Source organism: Benincasa hispida, chromosome 2 (assembly GCF_027475165.1).
Source record: "Benincasa hispida cultivar pf3 chromosome 2, pf3_genome.v1.1, whole genome shotgun sequence".
NCBI lineage: Eukaryota > Viridiplantae > Streptophyta > Magnoliopsida > Cucurbitales > Cucurbitaceae > Benincasa > Benincasa hispida.
Window position 1 is genome coordinate 716,640 of NC_143479.1, and position 22,372 is coordinate 739,011.

Here is a 22,372-nt window from a genome sequence, read left to right on the forward strand (position 1 = left end):
TGTGTTTCTTTCTTAGCTCATAAACTGGTTTTCAAATTTTTGTTGTTGTTTTGCTTTGTTTACTATACCAGTCATTTAGAGGGGATTGTCGGGAATGACTTTGGGCTTTTGGCCCATAGCAAAAGAGAGAAAAGAGGTAGAAGTCATCCCACATTGGAAGATTTAGGCTTGACAAGTGGGTAAATATATAAATGCTTGCAAGAGAGCTTTTAGAGTGTGGTGATGGTAGAAGTATAACTCTCTTTCACCACACGCGCATCGTTGTCGCTACAAATACCATTAAATAGTGATTCAATTTTATTACGTAATATATTATTATTTATAGTTTATGAAAAAAGATTGTTACTTAATAAAGTTAAAAGACTAGATTATTATAAATTTTAATAAAGTTAAAAGACTAGATTATTATAAATTTTTAAAGTTGAGAAACTAAATTATTAATTTCTTAAAAGTTCATCTACGAGAAGTGAACCTAGAAGATTATTCTTCTATATTTATTATATTATGTTATAATTTATAAAATTATTCTCACTTCCCACACTCATGTTTTATCATTCAATTTTTTTTCATAAAAATGGTTTTTCTTAACCTCTTATCAAATAATTTTGTTAAAAAAATCAAATAAATAAAAATAAATAAAATAAATTGCAACTTAATTTAATCACACGTATATTAAATACTATTTTGTTTTGATAAGTAAAGCCAAACGGTAATAATTCAATATTAATTTGTTTAAAAAACAAATAATTTGATATTTTTTTACCGATTCGTTAGGTTAAATTTATATTACTAAATATTAAAGTTCACCAAACACTAATTTACGTATATTAAATAATTATTTTTTAAAAGTAATATATTAAATTTAAGTTGATTTTTTTAAAAGTGGCAACAATTATTATTTAAAAAATGGATGCAATCATAAACTAAGGGCAAAGGCTTTTATTTTTGATTTTTGAAAGGGGGGTTGTATTTCGATTACCCCATTTATTTCCTTCAAAAACCCTAATGCTATAAAGCCGCTCAGAATCTTTGCTCTCTGTTTTGTATTCTCTACTTGTTTTCTAAGCGCTCAGATCTCTCTCGGAAGCTCGATTCTCTGCCCTTCAAGCAGGTACTCGTTTTCTTCTCCCTTTTGCTTCCTTCAATCTTCTTGTTTTCGGAATATTCGCTCCCTTGTTTTGTTTATTTGATCTGTAATATTGCTTCTGTGGAATGTTTGTTCATTGATCCATCGACGATTGCTAATTTCGGGTCAATCCTGTTCTTCTTCTTCTTATGGTTGATCTGTATTAGGGTTTTGTGGGGTTTCATTTTTGTTACTTTTTCTTTTCCCGTTTAGGGCTTAGCGCTTTCGTTCGCCATTTGCTACCCATTACTGTTCCTCGACGATTTTCCCCTATCCTCTTCGCTCGTCAGCTTGATTCCTCTTAACTCTCTAACTCTCACTTGTATCGTCGTACTAGTGTATATATACTGCGTCGTCGTCTATCATCGCAAGTGTTGTGTATAATCCGACTGTTTTTGCATATGTGTTCAGAAGTCATCCATGTTGTTCGTGTGCATGTTTGCGAGATGAAGTAGAGGTTGTCTGCCGTCAGAAGAGCGTAATACTGATTGCGATTTTAATTTATTTGAGGTTTTAACTTGACTTTTCAGTTCAATTAACATATAAAACCCTAAAGAAGTGCTGCTTTGAGTGATCCCTAAATGTTTTTGGCTAGGACTTCTATCATTATTTCGTGTTGGTTTTTCTTTTTCTAAAACAAAGTAATTTATTGTTTAATTGTTTCTCTTGTATTTCAGTCCCATGTCTATTCAACCTACAATTTAAGTTTATAGGTGAATCTTCGGTACTAGTTGTATTGCATTGTGTTGAACTATGCTTATAGTACGATCTTAATTATCGTGTAGATGGCGGCAACACAGGAAGCCAGTTCTTCCCCTACTCCCAGTGCTCAAGTGGTTGGGAATGCGTTTGTTGGGCAGTACTATCACATCCTTCATCATTCTCCCCAATTGGTGCATCGGTTCTATCAGGATACAAGTTTGCTAAGCCGTCCAGATGTCAATGGAGTGATGACAACAGTGAAAAGCATGCAGGTAAACTTCTATGATGTGTTTATCCATGATATTGCTAAACAGTCTATGGTTGGAGAGCAGTTATCCAACCTTTTATTTATTTATTTTGAGGTGTGGGATACGTATGAAAGTGGTACCAATTCCTTGGTCATGGATTTTAGTCTTTGTGTGGAACTTTGCTTTATTATGCATTTGGAATTTTTGGTACATGAGTGAATCATTTATGTGCACTTGTTGGAGTATATGGTTATGAAATTAGTGTATAAACATGACCACAGGGGTAGATAAACATGGGCCATTGTAAATGTGTATGTTACCATCAATGTAATGAAAAAGAATGTATTTCTTTGTGGGAACTGTGGATCCACTCGAAAGTCTATATTCTCATCTCCACAAATGTATATTCCCAACTTTGAAGAGAAACGTGCATTTATGTGTAAAGACACCTATTGAATTAGTACTACAACATACCTGATCTATCTATTGTAGTAATCACGTAATTCCTGGGACATAATTTCAGAACAGCTATGATACCCATTAGGCCGTTAATTATGCCTTTTCCTGTTAATTTTAAGATTTAGACAACTGGTCTAATAATAATTGTGGTCGTGACTTTAAATTGTTTATGGTACGGTAAAATTGTTTCCGGGTCTTGATGACTGTTCCTAGTTAATTGAACATTTTTTGATAGTTAATTGAAATTTGAAGTCGAACAATGTATCTTCACTAGCTTCTCGCTGAATTTTTCTTATGATCTTGATTGATTGAAGTTCAAGGACGTATTTGATCGATGAGCATTTCTTATTTTTATGGTCTGGGAGTTCTATTGTAATTGATCGATGAACATTTCTTATTTTGCTGGTCTGGAGAATTCTATTTTCAATTGCTTGTTTGGCAATTAAGTTCAAATTGTGTTGTGACAGGCAATAAATGACAAGATCATATCCTTGAATTATGGGGACTATACAGCAGAAATAATAACTGCTGATGCTCAGGAGTCTCATGAGAAAGGAGTGATTGTTTTGGTAACAGGATGCTTAACTGGGAAGGACAACTTGAGGAGAAAATTTTCCCAAACATTTTTTCTTGCTCCTCAGGACAAAGGCTATTATGTCTTAAATGATGTGTTAAGATATGTTGAAGAGACTGAATCTATTCGAAGTAACTCTTCTTCAGGTGATGCCATCAAAGACAATGCCACACCAGTTACTTCAACACCAGAACCAGGTCTGTACTTTTGTCCCGGTGCTATTTACTTTGATCTGCCTTATTGCAGAATTGTGAGATAGATTTCTGCTCCATTTACAGAACCATCTCATGTTCCTAATCATCTCACTGTGGAACCTCCAATGGCCTTGGAAGAGGAAGATATGAACAATGATCCTGAAGTTTGTGATCCTTCCAGTAACGATGAAGGATCAGTGATTGAAGAGGAGCAGGTTGTTGAAGCCCCACATCCAATCGAGCATGAAGTAGTTGTGACAGCCGATGCTGCTCCTGTTGCTCAAGAAGATGCTCCAAAAAAGTCGTATGCATCAATTGTGAGTTATTGCCCCCCTGTCTGCATATTTGATATTTCGATGCCAAACTTGTTTCAGACATTTACTCAGCTGACTTGATCATGCTCAGGTTAAGGTGCCAAAGACAGTGTCTGGTCCTGTTTATGTCCCAACTACTGCTGTAAGAGCAGCACCACCTGCAAATCCTGACCATCAGTCAGTTGGCCCGGTTAAACCTGCTCCAGTTCCCGATGTTTCTGCAGCAAATGGTGACAATCTTCCTGAAAGTAGTAACCTTCATGAGGAAGGTGTGTGTGCTGATGGTGATATGTTCATTTCAATTTTCTTTAGCACTCAATTTTAGTAAACCATTTATATATGTACTGCAAAACAAGTCTAGATTATTAAAACAACTTAATAGTGCTTAGGTTAACAATTATTTTGAAATATAATATTTTTCTAATGCTCATTGCAGCCGAAGGTCACTCCATATATGTACGGAACTTGCCTTTTGATGCTACGGTTGAACAACTTGAAGAAGAGTTCAAGAAATTTGGGCCAATTAAGCGTGATGGTATCCAAGTTAGGAGTAATAAGGTCCTATCCTAATATAATGTCTTTTATTTTATTTTGTCCAATCTGATTTTTGTGCTTATCGTATGAACTTTTCTTTCTTGTTCCTGCAGCAAGGATTTTGTTTTGGGTTTGTTGAGTTTGAGCAGTTGAGCTCTGTGCACGGTGCACTTGAGGTAATAAAGATTACCGTGCACCTTAACCTTCTTATTGCAATATTGAAACTGTTTTCTATGTGGCTCATCTATCATCCTTCTCATGTCTGTCGATGGAGAATACTGTTTATTACAGATAATTTTATGATTATATTTTTATTTCATTGGGAAAATTGAATGGAACTTCTTCTTAGTTGGGACATGGGAGTTATGATCTGTTTTTCCTGATAAATCACTAAATTAGGATGGCACTGAATCAGGAGTATTGTACCTTTGGCCTTTAGGAGTGCTGTATCATTTGGATTCTTTGAAGGTTGTTTATCGTACAGATATTTGTTTCTGTCAATGTGTTGGGTTTACGCCTTGAGGCATGAATCTAAACCGTAGACTTGAGGCTTATGCATTATTTGGACCATAAGAGGCTTGCGCCACTGCAGAAACACAGAGGCGTTGCCTCATGCAATGATTAGAAGAATAATGTTAATTTTTTCATTCTTAAATAATATAATGGTTTTACTTGTATGACAATTTTGAACTATTATTATTTTTTCTACTTTGGCTTTAAAATCATTGAATTAAAAAAAATTGTAAAATAAGTCCATCATTTTAGTGATAATAGTAGTGATGTAAAAGATATTCTCTTAGAGTTTTTGCTTAAAGTGGTTGTTGACATACCTTTATATAACTATTAAGTTAAGTAATAATGTATCATGTTTTCAATCAAATTTGAGGCTTGCGCCTGAGTCCTTCAAAAGGAAAAGTTTTGAGTTTTGAGTCTTCAATTAATCTTTTTAAACATTTGTTTCTGTCGAAATTAGTGTTAACAAAGAATGGTGTGTACGTTTGCTGATATGGTCACATTCGTGATCTTGCTTCCTTGGTTCTTTGATATCCTCCTTGCCACCAGTATGTCATATTAGAGTATTGGATGATCTTGTGTGCTCATATAACATGTCTTCTGTCCCATTTCTTTGTTGTTTTCCCTTGACCATCTTATATGTCTCTGGTGCCAAATATTTGCATGTTCATTGTCTACAAAGGCTAAACATTTAACTGAAAGTTTCACTGAAGTAAGATTTCTGCTTGTGTTTCCTTTTATGTTCTATACCATTTGACCATAACATTATACGCACTTTTGTTTTGTACTGAGTGCCTGATAGTAAATTTACTGTGACTCAACAGAAAAATAATGGAAATAAACTAGAAGTTTATGCCATCTATAGATTTGTATTTTGGGAAGAAAACAATAAGCTGTTGAGATACTAATATGCCCCATCTTATAAATGTTTACGAGCTAGGTTTGTTATAGTGTTGGAGAGAAAAAGTGTCTACCTGGTTTCTAACTGTTAAGAAGTGCAGTTGTTTGTTTGTATTCTGTCACAAATTGGGTTAATATTAGGTTTGAAGGGTGAGGGACCAGTGTCTTGTACTTGGGCACTAGGCTAATTGTGTCCGAGTAAATTGATCTCTTGATCTCCTAGCTATTTTGCCTATCTTTTTGCTTTTTAAAATATGTCATTATTTGATGTTCAGCTGTCTCAATCATCTTTTGCGATTTTTTAGCATGAAATAATGGGTACCTAGGGGTGGGGAGAAGTGGTGAGATACCTTCGATTTAACCAGGTGGTCATAGATTCCAACTTACTTTTAGTTGCTTGTCTATGATAATATATATATATATATATATCGGGTTTTTTTCTTGCCCAGATGTTGTAGGGCTAGAGAATAATTGGAAAATTTGAAGTTGGTGGAGTCCTTATACTTGGACAATTTTCTGAATCTAAATGGTGTAATATGAACAGGAGCTTTATATCTACTGCCTTTTTTTCCTTTTTTTTTTTAAAAAAGGGTGCCTTTTGTTGTTCTGGAATCATGGATTAAGTACATTTCATTGGACAACTACATGTGTTAACCATTAGGTATTTCGGTTTCTTGTATGTGTTATTTAATTCTTTCCTTGTTTAGTCATGGTAAATGAATGTTCGCCTACTTTATAAGTTTGCTTCTCTTTCCGTTTGGTAATACTGTTTGGTCATGGGATTTGAGGTTACTGTATTAATTTCTTTAATTCAATGACATCAGGCTTCACCAGTAACAATTGGTGATCGTCAAGCTGTTGTGGAGGAGAAGAGGACTACCACTCGAGGTGAGCTGGCATTTAAGTTCTTTTTTCTCTCATTTGATTGATAGGTTAAGATCGTGGTGGTTAGTGCTATACATTTAATCTGTGTAAGCTGTTGTATAAGTAGAGTAACTTTTGTATTCCTCATCCAGTAGATACAAGAGCTGATTGTGGTGTCAATTAATTGGTCTGTGCAGTTAGCGGAAGTGGCAGAGGGAGATTCTCTACAGGAAGAGGAGGTGGTTTCCGCAATGATAGTTTCAGAGCAAGAGGAAATTATGGTGGTGGGAGAGGCTACGGGAGAAATGAGTTCAGAAACCAGGGCGAGTTCTCCGGACGACCCCGGGGTTCGACCGGACGCAACGGGGAAGGTTATCAGCGGGCTAACCAAAATGGAGGCGGAAGAGGAGGAGGTCGTCAGGGTGGGGCAAACCGCACTGCCGTTGCTGGTTGAACAGTTGAAAGGAAGAGATACGTTGACAATTTTTTGACAGTAAAATTGAGAATGAGCTCTACCATCTTTTTTTTTCTTTTGGAATTTTAGCCTCTTTGAATGTGGGCAGTTTGGGGTTTGGGAAATGGTAGGATATTAATGCGGTAGAAGAAACTGAAGGTACTCCTTCACAATTAGTCATTTTACATTTATGTGAGAAGATAGTTTTGATTTATATATTTTTTTTTACCCCTTAACGGTTCATAAAGCTGTACGACGTTAAAGCTGTTTTGACGCAAGATCTTTTTGCTATTATTATTACTATTATTTTGGGGGTAATTTCTCTCTTTTCCGCCCTCTGCTGCACTCATTTTGATTGATTCATTCATTAGGACTTTGTAGTTTAACCAGGGTAGAACCAGGAATGAAGCACGTACCTCCCATTTAGCTCGCTCTAGGTTGAAATTTAATCACCTTTTTTTTTTTTTTTCCCTTACTCGCTATTGCATCATCTCTTGCCAAAATTCAGGGTACCGAATGAAGTATGAAATTAAGCCATGTTAACTGCATTGTGTGATCAAAATGGCTGTAATTGTAATGTATAATTCGGAAAATGTTAACTAATTTTCTGGGAATGTATTTAAATGGATTCCATTTTCTGTATTATGAATGATTGATTATCGTTATTGGAAAGTAAACGACTTAAGTGTCCTGTGTTATTACAATTCGTTCGCCATCTCCGGGCGTCTAATTTATAAGTCATAGGGGTGAACTGTTTTTCTACCTAAAAAAGCATCTCTTTCTGAACAATTTTCTTTTCAAATATTGTTCTTTTTCCAATAATTTTTTGAGTTAAATTTTAGGTTTAAAAATTCTTTTGGGTCTCTAAATTTTAAGATTTGTTCATTGTACTCAGATTTTCAAAACATCTATTTCTGTTCTCATATTGAATCGAAATTCAGATTCTTGTATCATTATCCATTTCTTCCTCCATCTAATTGAGACCAGAGAATTTCTAGGAAGGGGGTTTTCATTTTGCAGTTCCAATCTGATACCCAACTTGCTTATTTGACTTTACACAATCTACTTGGATGCCTAATCATTTTAAGAAATAAGCGACATCACTCATCACTAATCTATTAATACTAAAAAATCCTTAAAATCTAGAGACAAAATATATTTAAACCTAAATTTTATCCAAATCTTAAATAATAATATTTATTTATTGTTTGATTAAGTGTACCTAACTTCAATCACCTCTCACTTTGAGGCAGTTATAAAGCTTGTTGCCTTAAAATCCTGTCTTGTGCTTTGAAAACATGAGGGAAAAGCTATTAATATCTTAACCAAAAGCCTAAAAGAAGTGGAAACTAATAGAACTTCAATTATTTATCCACTATTTTGGCCCCAAAATAGCCAAGGTCGAGTCCTCCCCCTAAATACAGCCTTAAGCTTTTACAAGATAAAAGATGCCTCTCCTCCTCTATACTCCTATCTTTTATACTAATTTGCTATCCCCCTCCCTACTAACAAACTTCCCCACTACTAACCGATTTGTTACAGATTTGGTGGTCCCCTCTAACTAATTTGATTCTTTTCCCCTTTACATTTGAGCCCCTCTCTCTATTCTTCCTTTTGCCCTTTCTTTCATACCTTTTAAATATGGGGGGTCTATCATTACTCTCCTCCCAAAGCACCACCTTGTCCTCAAGGTGAAAATCAGGGAACTGTTCAACCAATTGAGCTCCTCCCTCCCAAGTTGCATCTTTTACTGGTAGGTCTTCCCATTGTATAAGCACTTCGAAGTCATTTGGTGAAGATATTGTTGAACCAATCTTCCTAACTCCCAAAACTGCCAATGGTTTTGGTTGTTTCCCCAAGGACCCTACTGTTGGTGAGGAAAATCGTGGCAATATGGTCCCTTCTGCCCTTCTTAGTTGTGAAGCATGTATCACTGGATGTATGGAGACATTGTGGGGTAGATCAAGCTTATATGCTACAGGTCCGATCTTTTGAATTACCTGAAAGGGTCCAATGTAACGTGGTGCTAGTTTTGGGTGCTTGTGCACCAGTAATGATCCTTGGCGATAGGGCTTGAGCTTGATGTAAACCCAATCAGATACTTCAAAGTTTACCTCTCTTCTTTTTGAGTCTGCTAGAGCCTTCATTCTTTGTTGTGTTGCTTCTAATGTTTTCTTCAGTTGTTTGAGCATCTCGTCCCTATTTTTAAGTAGGACATCAACTTCTGCTACTGTGGCATTCCCTTGTGTGTAACAGACGATAGTAGGTGTTGGCCTATCATACAATACCTCATAAGGGGTTCGTTTAATAGTTGTGTGGTAGGATGTGTTGTAATTATATTCAGCCCATGCCAGCCATTTGTGCCATTGTAAAGGGGTCTCCATAGTAAAGCACCTTAGGTAAGCCTCTAAACCTCTATTGACAACTTCTGTTTGCCCATCTGTTTGTGGGTGATAGGATGAGCTTCTCTTGAGTTGTGTTCCCATCAATTTAAACAATTCTTCCCAAAATAGGCTAGTAAACACCTTATCTTTGTCAGAAATGATGCTCCTAGGTACTCCATGCAAACGTATGACCTCCTTCATAAATAAAATAGCCATTGTTGCTGCTGTATAAGGGTGGCGAAGGGCAATGAAATGTGCATATTTGGATAGCCTGTCGACCACTACCAAGACTGAGTTGTAACCTTCTGATTTTGGCAGTCCCTCCACAAAGTCCATGTTGATATCTTGCCACATGAGCTCGGGTATTGACAGAGGTTGGAGCAGCCTAGCAGGGGCTAAGGCCAAATACTTGGCTTGTTGGCAGATAGAACAGCCCCCTACAAAAGCCCTTACCCTTGCCTTCATTCCTGTCCAGAAAAATTCTTTTTTTAGCCGTTGGTACATCTTCACTACCCCATTGTGTCCCCCAATTGGATTGTTGTGAAACTCCTGTAGGAGTAACGGAATGGTAGGTGATTGAGGTGGAAGTACAATGCGTTGCTTATACAATAGAAGTTCCCCTTGCAGTGTATATCCCTAGGGTGTGGTAGCTCTGCCCGAATGTTGTCCCTTATTTCCCTTAGTTCTTGATCTTGCTCAACTTGACTTGTGAATATCTCCTGATTCAGGCCATGTAGTACATTGATCATAGATAATTCCAACAAAGTAGGTACTCTAGACAAATCATCTGCTGCCAAATTTTCCCTCCCTTTCTTATACTCAATCTCGAACTCATATCCTATCAGTTTTGTAACCCATTTCTGGTAATCTCCTGCTATGATTCGCTGTTCCAACAAGAATTTGAGGCTTTTCTGATCTGTTTTTACAATAAACTTCCTTCCCAAGAGATAAGGCGCCACTTTTGCACAGCCATAACTATGGCCATTAGTTCCCTTTCGTAGGCAGCCTTGAGTCAATGTGTGGGTGGGAATGCCTTGCTGAAATAAGCCACTGGTCTTCCTTCTTGCATCAGGACTGCCCCCACTCCTACCCCAGAAGCATCTGTTTCAATTACGAAAGTTTGATTGAAATCAGGAAGCTTGAGGGTGGGTAGTTAGGTCATGTGTTGCTTCAAGGCTTCGAATGCTGCCTGAGTATTTTCATTCCACTCCAATCTATCCTTCTTGAGCTGTTGTGTTAGAGGGAAGGCTAATGAACCATATTGAGGTAAAAACTTGTGATAATAGCCTGTTAGCCCAAGGAATCCCCTGATTTGCTTGACGGTTGTAGGTGTTGGCCATTGGAGCATAGCTTCCACCTTTGAAGGGTCTGCTGCTACACCTTCTTCTAAAATGATATGCCCCAGATAGTCTATTTTCCTTGCCCCAAATGTACACTTCTTAAGATTGGCCACGAATTGGTTGTCTTCCAAAGCTTGCAATACCACGGATAAAGATGCACATGATCACATAAAGAAGAGCTGTAGATTAAGATATCATCGAAGAATACTAACACAAATTTTCTTAAGTAGGGGTGCAAGAGGTCGTTCATTACCGATTGAAAGGTGAATGGAGCGTTTCTCAGACCGAATGGCATGACTAAGAACTCGTAGTGGCCTTCATGAGTTCGAAATGCGGTCTTGTGTATGTCTGAGGGAGCCACTCGGATCTGATGGTACCTTGACTTCAAATCAATCTTCGAGAATACCCGTGCACCAGCCAACTCATCAAGAAGTTCTTCGACCATTGGAATAGGGAAGTTATCTGGCACTGTCACTTGATTCAAAGCCCTATAATCGACACAAAACCGCCAGCTACCATCCTTTTTTTTCACTAATAACACTGGGCTTGAAAAATGACTCACACTAGGCTGAATGATCCCAGCAGTAAGCATCTCTTCTACCAGCTTCTCAATTTCGTCCTTCTGGAATTGTGGGTACCTATACGGCCTCACTTTCACTGGCCCTGCCTCTGGTTTGAGTTGAATGTGGTGTTCATGGTGTCTCATAGGTGGCAACCCTTCTACTGGACTGAAAACGTCTTGGTGCCTCTCTAAAATGTCTTGTATTTCCGGTTGCAGCTCATTTATTGACCTTATTTCTCTACCTTTTTCAAAGGTCATAAGGGAGTTTAGCTCGAGAAGGATACCTTGGCCCTCTCCTTTTACCAACTTCATCATTGTCTTCAGTGAAATCTGTGACTTCGTCAAGCTACGGTCACCTTGCAAATGTACTCTTCAATCACCTACTTGGAATTCCATCTCGGACGTTCCCCAGTCATATTCAACACGTCCTAAGGTCATCAGCCATTGCACTCCTAACATTACATCAGCACTACCCAGAGGCAAAGGAAAAAAGTCGTTGATGATAGTTAAGTTTGGAAGATTAAGAATTACTCCCTTGCAAATGCCCGTTGTCTTCACTGATACCCCTGTTCCTAACATTATTCCATAACTCGTTGGCATCTGTAGTAGTTGTAGGGCTGATACTAACTTGTTGTCAATGAAATTGTGTGAAGCACCACTGTCAATGAGGACAATCACATCCTTATCTTCTATGGCTCCCCTGACTTTGATCATTCGAGGTGAGTCGATCCCGGTGAGAGAGTTTAAGGATAGCTTTGCTTCTTGTTCGTTCTCTTCCATCACCATCGATTCTAAGGTAGTTGTCATGGGCATCTCGGCCTTCTCTGCTTTGTTCACTGCTTCCGTATCATCATCCCCCTCTTCCTCTTCATGGTAAAGCAAAATGCTCAACTCTTTCTTTTTACATCGATGCCCTGGCGTATATTTTTCCTCACAACGGTAACAAAGTTCTTTGTCTCTTCGGCTTTGCATATCCCTGTCGGATAAGCGCTTGAAAGCTCCAATCGTGAATGGTTTTCCGTTGACATCCTTTAAGGTAACAGAGTTTGAAGACGTACTAGAAAGCCGATTCAGGTTGAGAGAGATTGTCCGAGCAGCTGCGTGCGTGTTTTGATTCGGGTTGGGGCCGGTTTGACCCGTGACCGCGTTAGCTCCCGAGCTCGAGGATGCGCTTGTTGATTTTGCCGGATTCGGGTTGCCTCACTTCTTTCTTCAGGCCTCATCTGTGTCTTTTATTATTTGGGCCATTCTCATCTTCTCTTTCATCCCAATCAACTTAAACATTCTCATTTCGACTTGGATGTCTTCCTTCAGCCCACTAACGAACTTTCTTTCTAATGTTTCATTAGATAGGTCTTTCAACGGCCCTGAAAGCTGCTCAAATCGCCGTCGGTAAGCTTGCACACTATCGTCCTACTTCAAGGTGAGAAACAAAGCCCTCCGGTCCTCTTCCTTGACTGGTAAGAATCGTAGCAATAGTTGTTCCTTAAATTTGGCCCATGTATCCATCGCAGTCCTTTCTTCCTCCCATTGGTGCCACTCCAAAGCTTCTCCTTCTAAACACAGGATTGCAGCCTCAATTTTGTCCTTCTCTGATAACCTATTCACAATAATATACCTCTCGACTCTATGGAACCATCCCATTGGATCCTCGCCTGGTTCTCCTTTGAATATTGGTATTTCCAGCTTTCTCAATCACATATCGAACAAGGGCACCTCCCTTCTTTCTCAATCACTGTTCTTTCCGATGAATCCGACCTCATCTCCTTGGTTGTTTCTGATTTCTTCGACCAAACCTCCAGTGCTCGTATCATCTTCTACTCCATTGACTCTCCTAGTGCTTCGATTTTCGCTGTCAACAAGCTCTCCGTGATCTACTGCATTTCTCCGAACCTTTGATCCATTTTGTTCTCCATTCCAACTTGAAGCAAGGTAAGTTGTTCTTCCACAGCTGTTAATCTTGCCTCCATCTTCTTCACCATACCCTTTTCCCACAAATTGGATGGCTCTGATACCAAAAGATAGAACCTCAATTATTTATCCACTGTTTTGGCCCCAAAATAGCCAAGGAAGGTCAAGTCCTCCCCTTCAATACAACCTTAAGCTTTTACAAGATAAAAAATGCCTCTCCTCTATACTCCTATCTTTTATACTAATTTGTTATCCCCCTCCCTACTAACAAACTTCCCCACTACTAACCAATTTGTTATAGATTTGATGATCCCCTCTAACTAATTTGATTCTTTTCCCCATTTACATTTGAGCCCCTCTCTCTATTCTTTCTTTTGCCCTTTCTTTCATACCTTTTAAATATGGGGTCTATCAAAAACCTTGAGTTTTGTAATTGAAGTCCACTCAATGCCTGTTTCCAAGTTCAAATCTCCCCAAGGGAATGTCCATAAACCCGACAGGAAAATCTCTTACTAAAATAATTTCTATTCTATCCATTTATAATTTTACAAATAGCTGGATTATATCTCATTTTATTCAACGCACCTCACATCATTCTTGAATGAAACTAATATTACAGACATGATAAATGCAAAATGAATTGCAGTGTTTATCAAAACCCATCCATTGGTAAGATTTTAGGTCACCATTTCTAGAATTAATATTTATAGAGAAGTTTCTATGCACGAAGTTCTTGCATTTGAAGCATCCAGCTACCATAATATGTGAAACAAAAGCTGTAGTATATGCAAAAACATGCTTCCAACTGGTAAGGTAAATAACAAAACATTCCTCTAAGGTCTCTACTACTACAGAAAAGGAAAATAGCTGTTAAATTGATGCTTTAATTTACATTTTTCTACTTAATTCCTAAAGTTGCCTAAGATAGACATGGCTTTGCAATAAACCCTTCTTAGGAAGCTTTCATTTTTGCTATCTCTTCTAGCAAAAATCTGGATTCAGCGGCAAAGTCAACTGGAGCAACAGACCTGACAGTGATCCTTTGTCTCTTCTCATTGTTGTACTCATTCTGAGAAACGCTAACTCGAAATAAATGGGGAACCCAAGTGGCTTGTTTGAGTTTCAGTTGATATGAATTCTCCTCTCCAACCTGCAATTAAAAACATAGTGAAAAGGTCAACCCAGTTTGATTCAAGTTCTCAATGTCGAATTCTTGTATTTTCTGGTTTGTTACCTGTGATTTGAGTTGGTCAAGCTCATCGGCAGAGCATCCAATGATTCTCTCTGCTTCTTCATTGAATGTAGAGAACCAAGCTTCACCACTTGCATCAGAAACTCTCACGACCATTATGTACTTTAAACTGCATTCTTCATCATTTTTCTGACAATTGTCGCACCAATATCCAGATCCAATCGCTTCAGTCACCTTCTTTTTGCATGTCTTGCAAGCCCGATACCACATTGTTTGATCAGGCTTGATAAAGCTAACATATGCTCTGATGCTGAAGAACATGGGCTGTTGAGACAATAACTTCATGTTATTCTTGCTGAATAGTAATTCTATTGGCATAGAAAACTTATATTTGAATGAAGACAAACAAAATCCATATGTTTCATAGTTGTTTTCCATATAGAACTTTCACTTTCTTTATTTCAAGAAATATATGTTACCTTTTCTTCTCCCAAAGATTTGTTTTGGAGTATATGAGATAGGGAGATACGGTCAGAGTACATGGACCTGGTACCACTCTTGGTTGATGGGCTCAGGCCAGAGCTTACAGAAGACATGGATACGGCTTTTCCTTCAGAGTCATACCTGTACGCATTTAATAGAATGCTTACAACTACAGTTAATAATGTTATGGAACTAACACCATTAGCACTTCGTAAGCTTACCAGGATCTCAAATCATGTGCTTCCTTTATGTCTGGATTTATCATAATTGAGCTTCTGCTTATTGTGGACAAAGATACACCTGAAATTGGAAGCAAATAATATGTTAGGTAAATGTATGCAATTCTCCTCAGACATAATTTCCCACTTCGATTTTAGCGGCACCTTGAAAGTCCCCAACTCTAAGATACTTCACTGCAATTATTGGAGATTGGTCGGCAATGTCAAGCAACTCCTGCCCCACAGTGGTCGCAAGATCATTCCACAAAGATATCACAACTGTCTTCTTCCTGCAATTTGATACTCACAACTTTAATATGAATGAAGTAAATAGACGACGATTTTCATTTTCGTCAATAAAGAACGTCTACCCACGTCTCATCAGCAATGGTTACATCACGTTTTGGAGCTGTCTCATTGTTGATTTTCCTTCGAATGCTCATTGTAGGAGAAACACTTTGAACAACTCCAATAACATCTGGAAGTTGCAAAAACACATGTGAACCTTCTAAATAAAATCACGCGAGGATAAGTTATTTAGGCTAGGATAAGATTCTTACCAACAAGGTCCCTTCCATTCACGTGCGGACCTAACATATCAATCTTGACAAAATTATATTTTGTTTCAGGAACAAACGCAGCTTCACTGCTAACCTCATCTACTTGAGAATTCACATTCAAAGTCATTTCATAATCATTTTGAACTGTCTTAAATTTCTTATTAGCAACTTTCAAAGCCCCCCTGGAAATGTAGTAAACTTTGCCAAGGGAAAATTTCTCATAGAACTTCCTTGCAGCATCATTGAACATCGTTGCCTGTATTTGTGTACCCTGAACCAGAAGAACCAAGTAAGTTCACTTGTATATCAACATGAGACTAGAAAATGTAATTGTTGAAGTTGAAAATGGCAATACGTCAACAAATCAGCAATTAGCTTACATCTTCATCTGTCAACACTACGTTAAAAACATAACCTTCTCCTTGAGCATTCTTGTATGTACGCAGGTTTCCCTTATCCGTAACACGGACTTTGATGGTCCAATCTCCCTGATAAGGATTTAAGTAGACAAGGGGATGAACTCGCCTTGTCATGGACATACGTGCAGCTGGTGCCATACTGTTTGTAGAAACAGAAACATTTGAACATGTATTAGTAATTACGCACAAAAACTCTGGGAACTTGATTAAAAAAAAAAAAAAAAAAAAGAAGTCCAACAAATTGTATTTCGAAGAGCATACTCACTTCGTTTGCTGCTCGTGTACAATCTGAGCAGCTGATTTGGCAACCAATTCTTGCTTTGGCTTTAAAAGAATACCAGATCCATTGTTAAATGTGCTCTTATCATCATCCTCTAGCTTCGGTTTCAAAATAATACCTGTTTCCTCTTTCTTAACCTCAGTTTTTACCTCCTTTTCTAGAGCAGGAGAAACAACCTCACATTTCGTCACGATTAAATACCTGATATTAGGAAAACCACCACATACTAAAAATCGAAACAAAACAAAGAAAAATGAATTCGTAGGACACTTCCTAATTCCGAGTATGAGTTTATTTTTCAAAAATTGACTGATTATACTCACTTTTCTTGCTTGTTCGGAATGTCATTGAGAGAGTAGTCAAGAACGCGAATAAGCCCCAAATTTTGAATGTTTCCAGAAATGACATCAGACGTCAGGTTTGATGGAAGAATAGCTTTAAGCTTCATATCCCCATCGCTAGCAGTAAACCTGAAAGTGAAGCAATAGAAATTAAAGAAACCGTCAGTATAACCTTTAAATCCACATTTGCAACTAACAAAAAAAAATCTCGCGGATCTTTAAATCGTCAAATTTCTTGAATTCAAACAATAAACCATATTGCAGACCAGTCAACACATGCCCTAGGCTGCGAATTCAAAACCATAAACAGCCTATATTACAAACGACACAAACACTAAGATCTAAACCATAGTTTCAACTTTAACCATCTCAACAAGGAGAGCTACACCGAACTTAGGTCAGAACCAAAAGTGAATCTCACACAGTACGAGCGAACATACATGAAAACAGAATACGAATCAGAGTTCTTAGTGGAAGAAAACTCACATGTAGCGATTTCCCGTCGCCTTGAGATCGATGACCTGAACCACGACATCGGGGACATCGGAGGGGGAGTCTGGGGATGGATTAGACAAAATGTTTGATATGCCGCCAACGGTTGGTGCGTCCGCCATTGCTCGACAATAGAGGATCAGAAAGAAAAGGTTGGTATGAACTGAGAGAGAGCTCCGGCGAGAGGATAAAGAAGAAGCGATGAAGAATGAAGGGAAGAAGAAGGGATTTGAGGGCTTTGTATTTGATGATTCAAGCGGGAAAATGGTTTTTGGATCTTTGAAACGGAGAAAATGTTTCGTCGTTTTCGCGGCAAATTTTTTTCAGATTTTCCTTTTTCCTTAAATATGCAATTTTTTGGCGGGCCAAGTTTGTTTTCGCGGCTGAGCATAGTAAGTTACGGTCTTGCCCTTTTTCTTCTTTTTTTGAATCTACCCTTTGTGGACCAAGGATGTTCGTGAGTTGGATTGGATTCGATTGAAAGACTTTTTAGATTTTATAGTTGTTGATTTCTTTAACTCAAATAATTCTTTTTAAAAAATAATCCAACTCAATCTAATAATGAAAATTTTGGGTTAGGTATAGGGTTGACAAAAATCCTTGCAGGAATTCTTGATTTGACTAGGGATAGGGTCGTTCAGAGATTATAACTGGGTCCCCGATCGAATATGGGGCGAGGACAGGAAGGATATTCCCACCTCGTGCCCGTCCCTAACTAACTTATATATATATATAGGGATGGGACCCGTTTTCTGACAGGGATGAGGAGTCCCCTGCCCTGCCTCCATTGCCAACTCTAGTTAGGTTGATTTAGGTTATTTATTTAAAATTTTGTTATAAACAGAATAAAAAATACGTGAAATTTTGATTTAATTATTTTTATATATTGAATTAAAATTAACAAATTAATTTCAATTTGTACAATGATTTTTTTTCTTTTCAAAATACTAAAAAAATAATTTTAGGAGTTGCTAGTTAATAAATTTAAATAATAAAGCTTATATAGATATATGTACATATAATTGCATCATAAGTTTAAAAATACATATTTTAAAATTAACAATAAATTCAAATTGGTTTTTGTTATTTGAAGTAAAACCATAAACCAACTCAACCCAAATCCATAAAATTTTCATTTAAACCTAACCCAATCGAGTTAGGTTTATTTTTTCCAGGTCATGTTGTTTTTTGAACACCCCTAATAGACCCCCAATGTCCTTGAAGGAGTTTCTTTGGGTTTTAAAATTCCTTGTGACTAGAGTGAAAATAATTTGAATCTATAATCAAATCTCACTGGGAAAATTTTCATTCAATTTTAACAAGTTGTTTCAATTTTAACTCTAAACTTTCAATTCAATTAATTTAAACCTCAATCTTTGTTTATTATATTAATTTTAACTTTAAATTTGTAGTTTCGTCAATTTATACTTTGAATTTAAATTTGAGGATCTACTAGACATTTTTTTAAGCACATGTATAATAAATTTGAAAATCAAAGGATCAAAGCTTGCAATTTAACCTGTTTTCTATTTACTACATTTACTTTTTTAGTGTTACAGTGGTATTACCTATGGACTGTTTTCAATTCTTGCAGTAAAAATATGAGTTTTCAAATATGATATTTTCTACGTTTGATATTACGTTAGATTTACTTTAAAAACATTTAAATTATCCCAAAATCATGGATAATTTTTAACGAATATTTAGTTTTCAATTTTATATTTTAAAAATAAGATCTATTTTATATATTTATTTATGTGTAACATAATTAAATCTATATACTATATTGATTTTTTTTTTTAAATAGAGCTATTTTTCTTAATATTTAAAAATTAATTTATAACAAACAAAATTCATAGTACTAAACAATTATTTAAAAATCTAAATTACAAAAAAAAAGTTGATTATAAATCTATTTTAGTCATTATATATAAAATAAGATGTTTTTGTATTTATTTATCAAACATTATAACTTAATTTTTCAAGTTTAAGCTAAAATTTATCTGATTTTTCTATAAGCACATATGTCAACCATTATTTTAAAAGTTATAACAATCCAAATCATTAAGTTCATCATTCATTACAATTTGTATTTAAATTTATTTATATTCTCTAATTAGCTGCTTAAATATTTGTTTCAACTAATAATATAAAAATATATATATTATTCTTGCTTACGAACCTTATCTATAGGCTTTCAAATTTTCTCTCATCTATACCATGTCATTTAATTTTTGCATATACTCATTGGTTGAATGTATATTGTATTCTACATAGTTGACATTTTTTTAGCTATAAATTATGAATTTGAGATTGATAATATAAATTATGCAACGACAACAAAGAACACATAAATGTACACATACATATAAAATTAAAAAAAAAAGAGAGATTAAATTATAAATTTGGTCCATATAATTTAAAGAAGGTTAAAATTTAATCTCCATACTTTTGAACGTCATAATTTAGTATTTATGATTTGATAGAAATTTGATATATAATTCCTATGGTTTGATAAAACCTTTATAAAAACGTCCTAGATAGGAACTATTTAGGAGAATTTTACTAAATTCTAGGGATTAAATTCTAATTACAAACAATGGTATTAAATTTTAACTCTACTTAATTTTTTTTATATTAAAAAAAAAAAAAACTATAAAACATTGGTTCCACCATGTATACAACAAGAATACTGGGGTGGGTCCCTCCATTTTTCAAACTCAACCCCCTATTTGTCAACAGAAGCAGCAAAATAAGCAACAATTAATTCAATTAGGCATCAATTCATTTCAATCAAACAATACAGATTCTCATGTTTCACTCATCAAAGAGAAAATAATATACTTGATTGGAGTCAGAATATCCTTTCAAACTTCCTTTGGACCATTTTATTTTTCTGTCTTTTTAATCTCATCCGTTTCTGCACTAAAAATTGTCAATATCACACAAAATGATAGTGTATAAGATTCAGAGTCCAAAGATCGTTTAGCCAGTTACCAATAACCGAGAAAAACTGTGCCTACCAAAACAAAAATTCGTGTTGTTAAGAGAACTAATTAAACTGTGCAAACTATCCTGTTGACATTATCCTAGTTAACATAAGAAAAGGGGGGCAGTGTCATCTTTGATGAACCTGTACACTTCTTAACTACAGAATGGGCAGCAAGAAAAGCAAGAAAACCACCTCTTTGGCCCCACGTTTGTAGCTGCTTTCGGAGATCCGTCTGAACTTGATTCTTTTGGGGTCTGAGGATTTGAAGATGGGTGTGGTGATTGTGGTTTCCCCTTCTCTGGATCGGCTCCCTTAAATGAAATGCTTTTTCCTCCTTCTCCTGTCAATCTTGAATTTTGACAACAAAACATTCATATATTTGTTTACTGCAAGTGCTAGCAAGTGTTTTTATGCATATGTAATAAAATGTGCTAAAGATGACATTATTCTAACACTTAAGTCAACTAAACCAATTAGTTTTGCGAAAAAATTGTCAATATTTAATGATGCTGTTTTTGTTGATAAGGATTTGAGAATTCAGTGGCTTACATTGGAAATTGGAAAGATTTTGTGCTGCCATCTGACTGATGGGAAATGCTGGCTGACTGAGACGATGACTCGGTTAGAGTCGAACTCTCCTTGCGTTGGTTCTCGCAGTTTTCTCTTATAACCTCCCTCATTGTTTCTGCAGCTCGTGCTTCAGTTGCCGCTATATCACCATCTGGACGGGAGTTTTTCAATCCGCAATCAGAAGGTTTCATAGCCAAATGCTGGGATACGTCAAGGGCCGATTCACCAGGTCTACATAGCTCACCTGATTTTCCTAGCCAACACAACTGTTCTCTGGTAAAACTCATGTTCCCCATCTGAATGCTAAACAATGATTCATTTGAAGCAACACTCCATTCCATAGGCGCTGTAGATTTAGTTCTAGAAAAGACACGAGATGGAATTCTATATGCAGGGGAAGTAGGATCATCAGCTCTCTCCATCACTTGAGTTGGAGGATATTGAGTAGGTGTCTCACTGCCTGAGCTCGAGTCTATCCTATGCGTTGGAGTTACTGCTGATTGCCCATTGCAAGTCATAGAGCTGATGGGAATATCGTCATCACTGAGATCTGCAACCAACCTGTTGTCCTTTTCCTTGCTTGGAGAGCTGGAATTTTTCACCAATAGATTACCAGCAGTATCTCCACCCTTTTGAAGTTTAATTTTACGTTCAGATTCAGATTCGGACGATGAGGAAGATGAGGTGGAAGAACAAGTTTGTAGATTTTTTCTACTTTCAACATGACTGGTTTCACCAGGTTCGGGACCTCGTAGTGTTTTATTCGAATGTGGCTCCATAGCGTTGGTATCTTTGTACTTTCCAGGCTTTGGGAGTTCAATCACATGATCATGCAGGGAAGATTCAGATGCGGATGATGACGACCGTGATAATGAGCGGCTTGATCTCTTGGCAGCACGGGGAAGATCAGCCCTTGGAGGATGAGTCTCAATATCATCACTACTAATAAACTCAAATTCAGAGTCCGTGTGTCCTGCAACATGGCACTCATCCTTTTTCAGAGAGTCACTTGTACCGTCAATGAAGCCGCTGGACCCAGTTACGATCAATTCAAAGGAGCTGTCAGAGGAGGAATCAGATGCCGAGGATAAGGAAGATACTAATTTTTTGCTTGGAATAGAAAGACCAACTTCGCCCGTACTGCTGATAGAATGTGTTTTTGATCCACCAGCCTCGATCTTTTGCCCAGATTCCATAGATAAGATATCCGAATTACTTCTTCAGGCACCACTCTTCAGTTTTCAAGTCAGATGTGGCCTGAAGATTACCGCCTGTAAAATGCAAGAAAATTAAATGGGACAAACAAATCAAGACATCCAAGCCCTTTACAACTTGATTATGATCATAATTGGTTCTAGATTCTCCACAACATAAGAACGTATTAGACAGAAACAAGAAATGCACAACTTCACGAGCTCAATTTCGTCAATGAACAATCAATTAATTACATTGTGTTTAACAAAAAAATGGAAAAGACGAGCCATCTAAAAGTTTCTCCTGGCATCCGAATTTAATATCCAACCTGTAGAGAAATCATAGTTTTTCGGACCAATAGTCTATCTTTGATGAACAAACCCAACACATACAATCCTAAACTCTTGAAACTCTGAAATTCAAAGATCACATTCCAAAATATAGTCTATGTGCTTCAATTCGGTGATGGCATTACAAAATGTGCTTAAGTTCAACCTTCTATTTACAATTCCATCGCCTATAACCCTAATAACCTAAAATCCCCCAAGATTA

The 22,372-nt window shown here is 36.7% G+C and overlaps 4 protein-coding genes across 4 annotated transcripts; 1 reads left to right on the top strand and 3 right to left on the bottom strand.

Annotated features, from left to right (window-relative positions):
- Positions 1-908: 908 nt before the first annotated feature.
- LOC120071322 (Nuclear transport factor 2 (NTF2) family protein with RNA binding (RRM-RBD-RNP motifs) domain-containing protein) lies at positions 909-7,200 on the top strand. Its single transcript, XM_039023525.2, has 9 exons — positions 909-1,111; positions 1,912-2,100; positions 3,003-3,306; positions 3,388-3,620; positions 3,709-3,886; positions 4,054-4,175; positions 4,265-4,327; positions 6,389-6,452; positions 6,626-7,200. Exons 2-9 carry the CDS (start codon positions 1,912-1,914, stop codon positions 6,880-6,882), a joined length of 1,410 nt encoding a protein of 469 aa, XP_038879453.1. The 5' UTR covers positions 909-1,111; the 3' UTR covers positions 6,883-7,200.
- A 2,575-nt stretch (positions 7,201-9,775) lies between these two features.
- On the bottom strand, positions 9,776-11,483 carry LOC150037561 (uncharacterized). Its single transcript, XM_090310753.1, has 2 exons — positions 10,984-11,483; positions 9,776-10,367 (listed from the first exon to the last, which is right to left on the bottom strand). Exons 1-2 carry the CDS (start codon positions 11,481-11,483, stop codon positions 9,776-9,778), a joined length of 1,092 nt encoding a protein of 363 aa, XP_090166879.1.
- A 2,284-nt stretch (positions 11,484-13,767) lies between these two features.
- LOC120070892 (replication protein A 70 kDa DNA-binding subunit B-like) lies at positions 13,768-17,373 on the bottom strand. Its single transcript, XM_039022790.2, has 11 exons — positions 17,059-17,373; positions 16,555-16,701; positions 16,217-16,432; positions 15,913-16,090; positions 15,533-15,803; positions 15,348-15,450; positions 15,138-15,262; positions 14,976-15,054; positions 14,751-14,895; positions 14,314-14,595; positions 13,768-14,229 (listed from the first exon to the last, which is right to left on the bottom strand). Exons 1-11 carry the CDS (start codon positions 17,184-17,186, stop codon positions 14,032-14,034), a joined length of 1,872 nt encoding a protein of 623 aa, XP_038878718.1. The 5' UTR covers positions 17,187-17,373; the 3' UTR covers positions 13,768-14,031.
- A 2,632-nt stretch (positions 17,374-20,005) lies between these two features.
- On the bottom strand, positions 20,006-21,897 carry LOC120071920 (homeobox-like protein). Its single transcript, XM_039024346.2, has 2 exons — positions 20,606-21,897; positions 20,006-20,404 (listed from the first exon to the last, which is right to left on the bottom strand). Exons 1-2 carry the CDS (start codon positions 21,820-21,822, stop codon positions 20,209-20,211), a joined length of 1,413 nt encoding a protein of 470 aa, XP_038880274.1. The 5' UTR covers positions 21,823-21,897; the 3' UTR covers positions 20,006-20,208.
- Positions 21,898-22,372: the final 475 nt, after the last annotated feature.

Excerpts from the sequence above, each read along its gene's own strand:
- LOC120071322 (XM_039023525.2), top strand. The coding sequence starts at position 1,912 with ATGGCGGCAACACAGGAAGCCAGTTCTTCCCCTACTCCCAGTGCTCAA. Across the intron at positions 2,101-3,002 it reads CAACAGTGAAAAGCATGCAG|GCAATAAATGACAAGATCAT; the intron begins GTAAACTTCTAT and ends GTGTTGTGACAG. Across the intron at positions 4,176-4,264 it reads TCCAAGTTAGGAGTAATAAG|CAAGGATTTTGTTTTGGGTT; the intron begins GTCCTATCCTAA and ends TTGTTCCTGCAG.
- LOC150037561 (XM_090310753.1), bottom strand. The coding sequence starts at position 11,483 with ATGATGAAGTTGGTAAAAGGAGAGGGCCAAGGTATCCTTCTCGAGCTA. Across the intron at positions 10,368-10,983 it reads AAGATTGATTTGAAGTCAAG|ATGCTTCTGGGGTAGGAGTG; the intron begins GTACCATCAGAT and ends TAATTGAAACAG.
- LOC120070892 (XM_039022790.2), bottom strand. The coding sequence starts at position 17,186 with ATGGCGGACGCACCAACCGTTGGCGGCATATCAAACATTTTGTCTAAT. Across the intron at positions 16,433-16,554 it reads ATTCCGAACAAGCAAGAAAA|GTATTTAATCGTGACGAAAT; the intron begins GTGAGTATAATC and ends TCCTAATATCAG. Across the intron at positions 15,451-15,532 it reads GAATGGAAGGGACCTTGTTG|ATGTTATTGGAGTTGTTCAA; the intron begins GTAAGAATCTTA and ends TGCAACTTCCAG.
- LOC120071920 (XM_039024346.2), bottom strand. The coding sequence starts at position 21,822 with ATGGAATCTGGGCAAAAGATCGAGGCTGGTGGATCAAAAACACATTCT. Across the intron at positions 20,405-20,605 it reads AAATCTTTCCAATTTCCAAT|ATTGACAGGAGAAGGAGGAA; the intron begins GTAAGCCACTGA and ends TCAAAATTCAAG.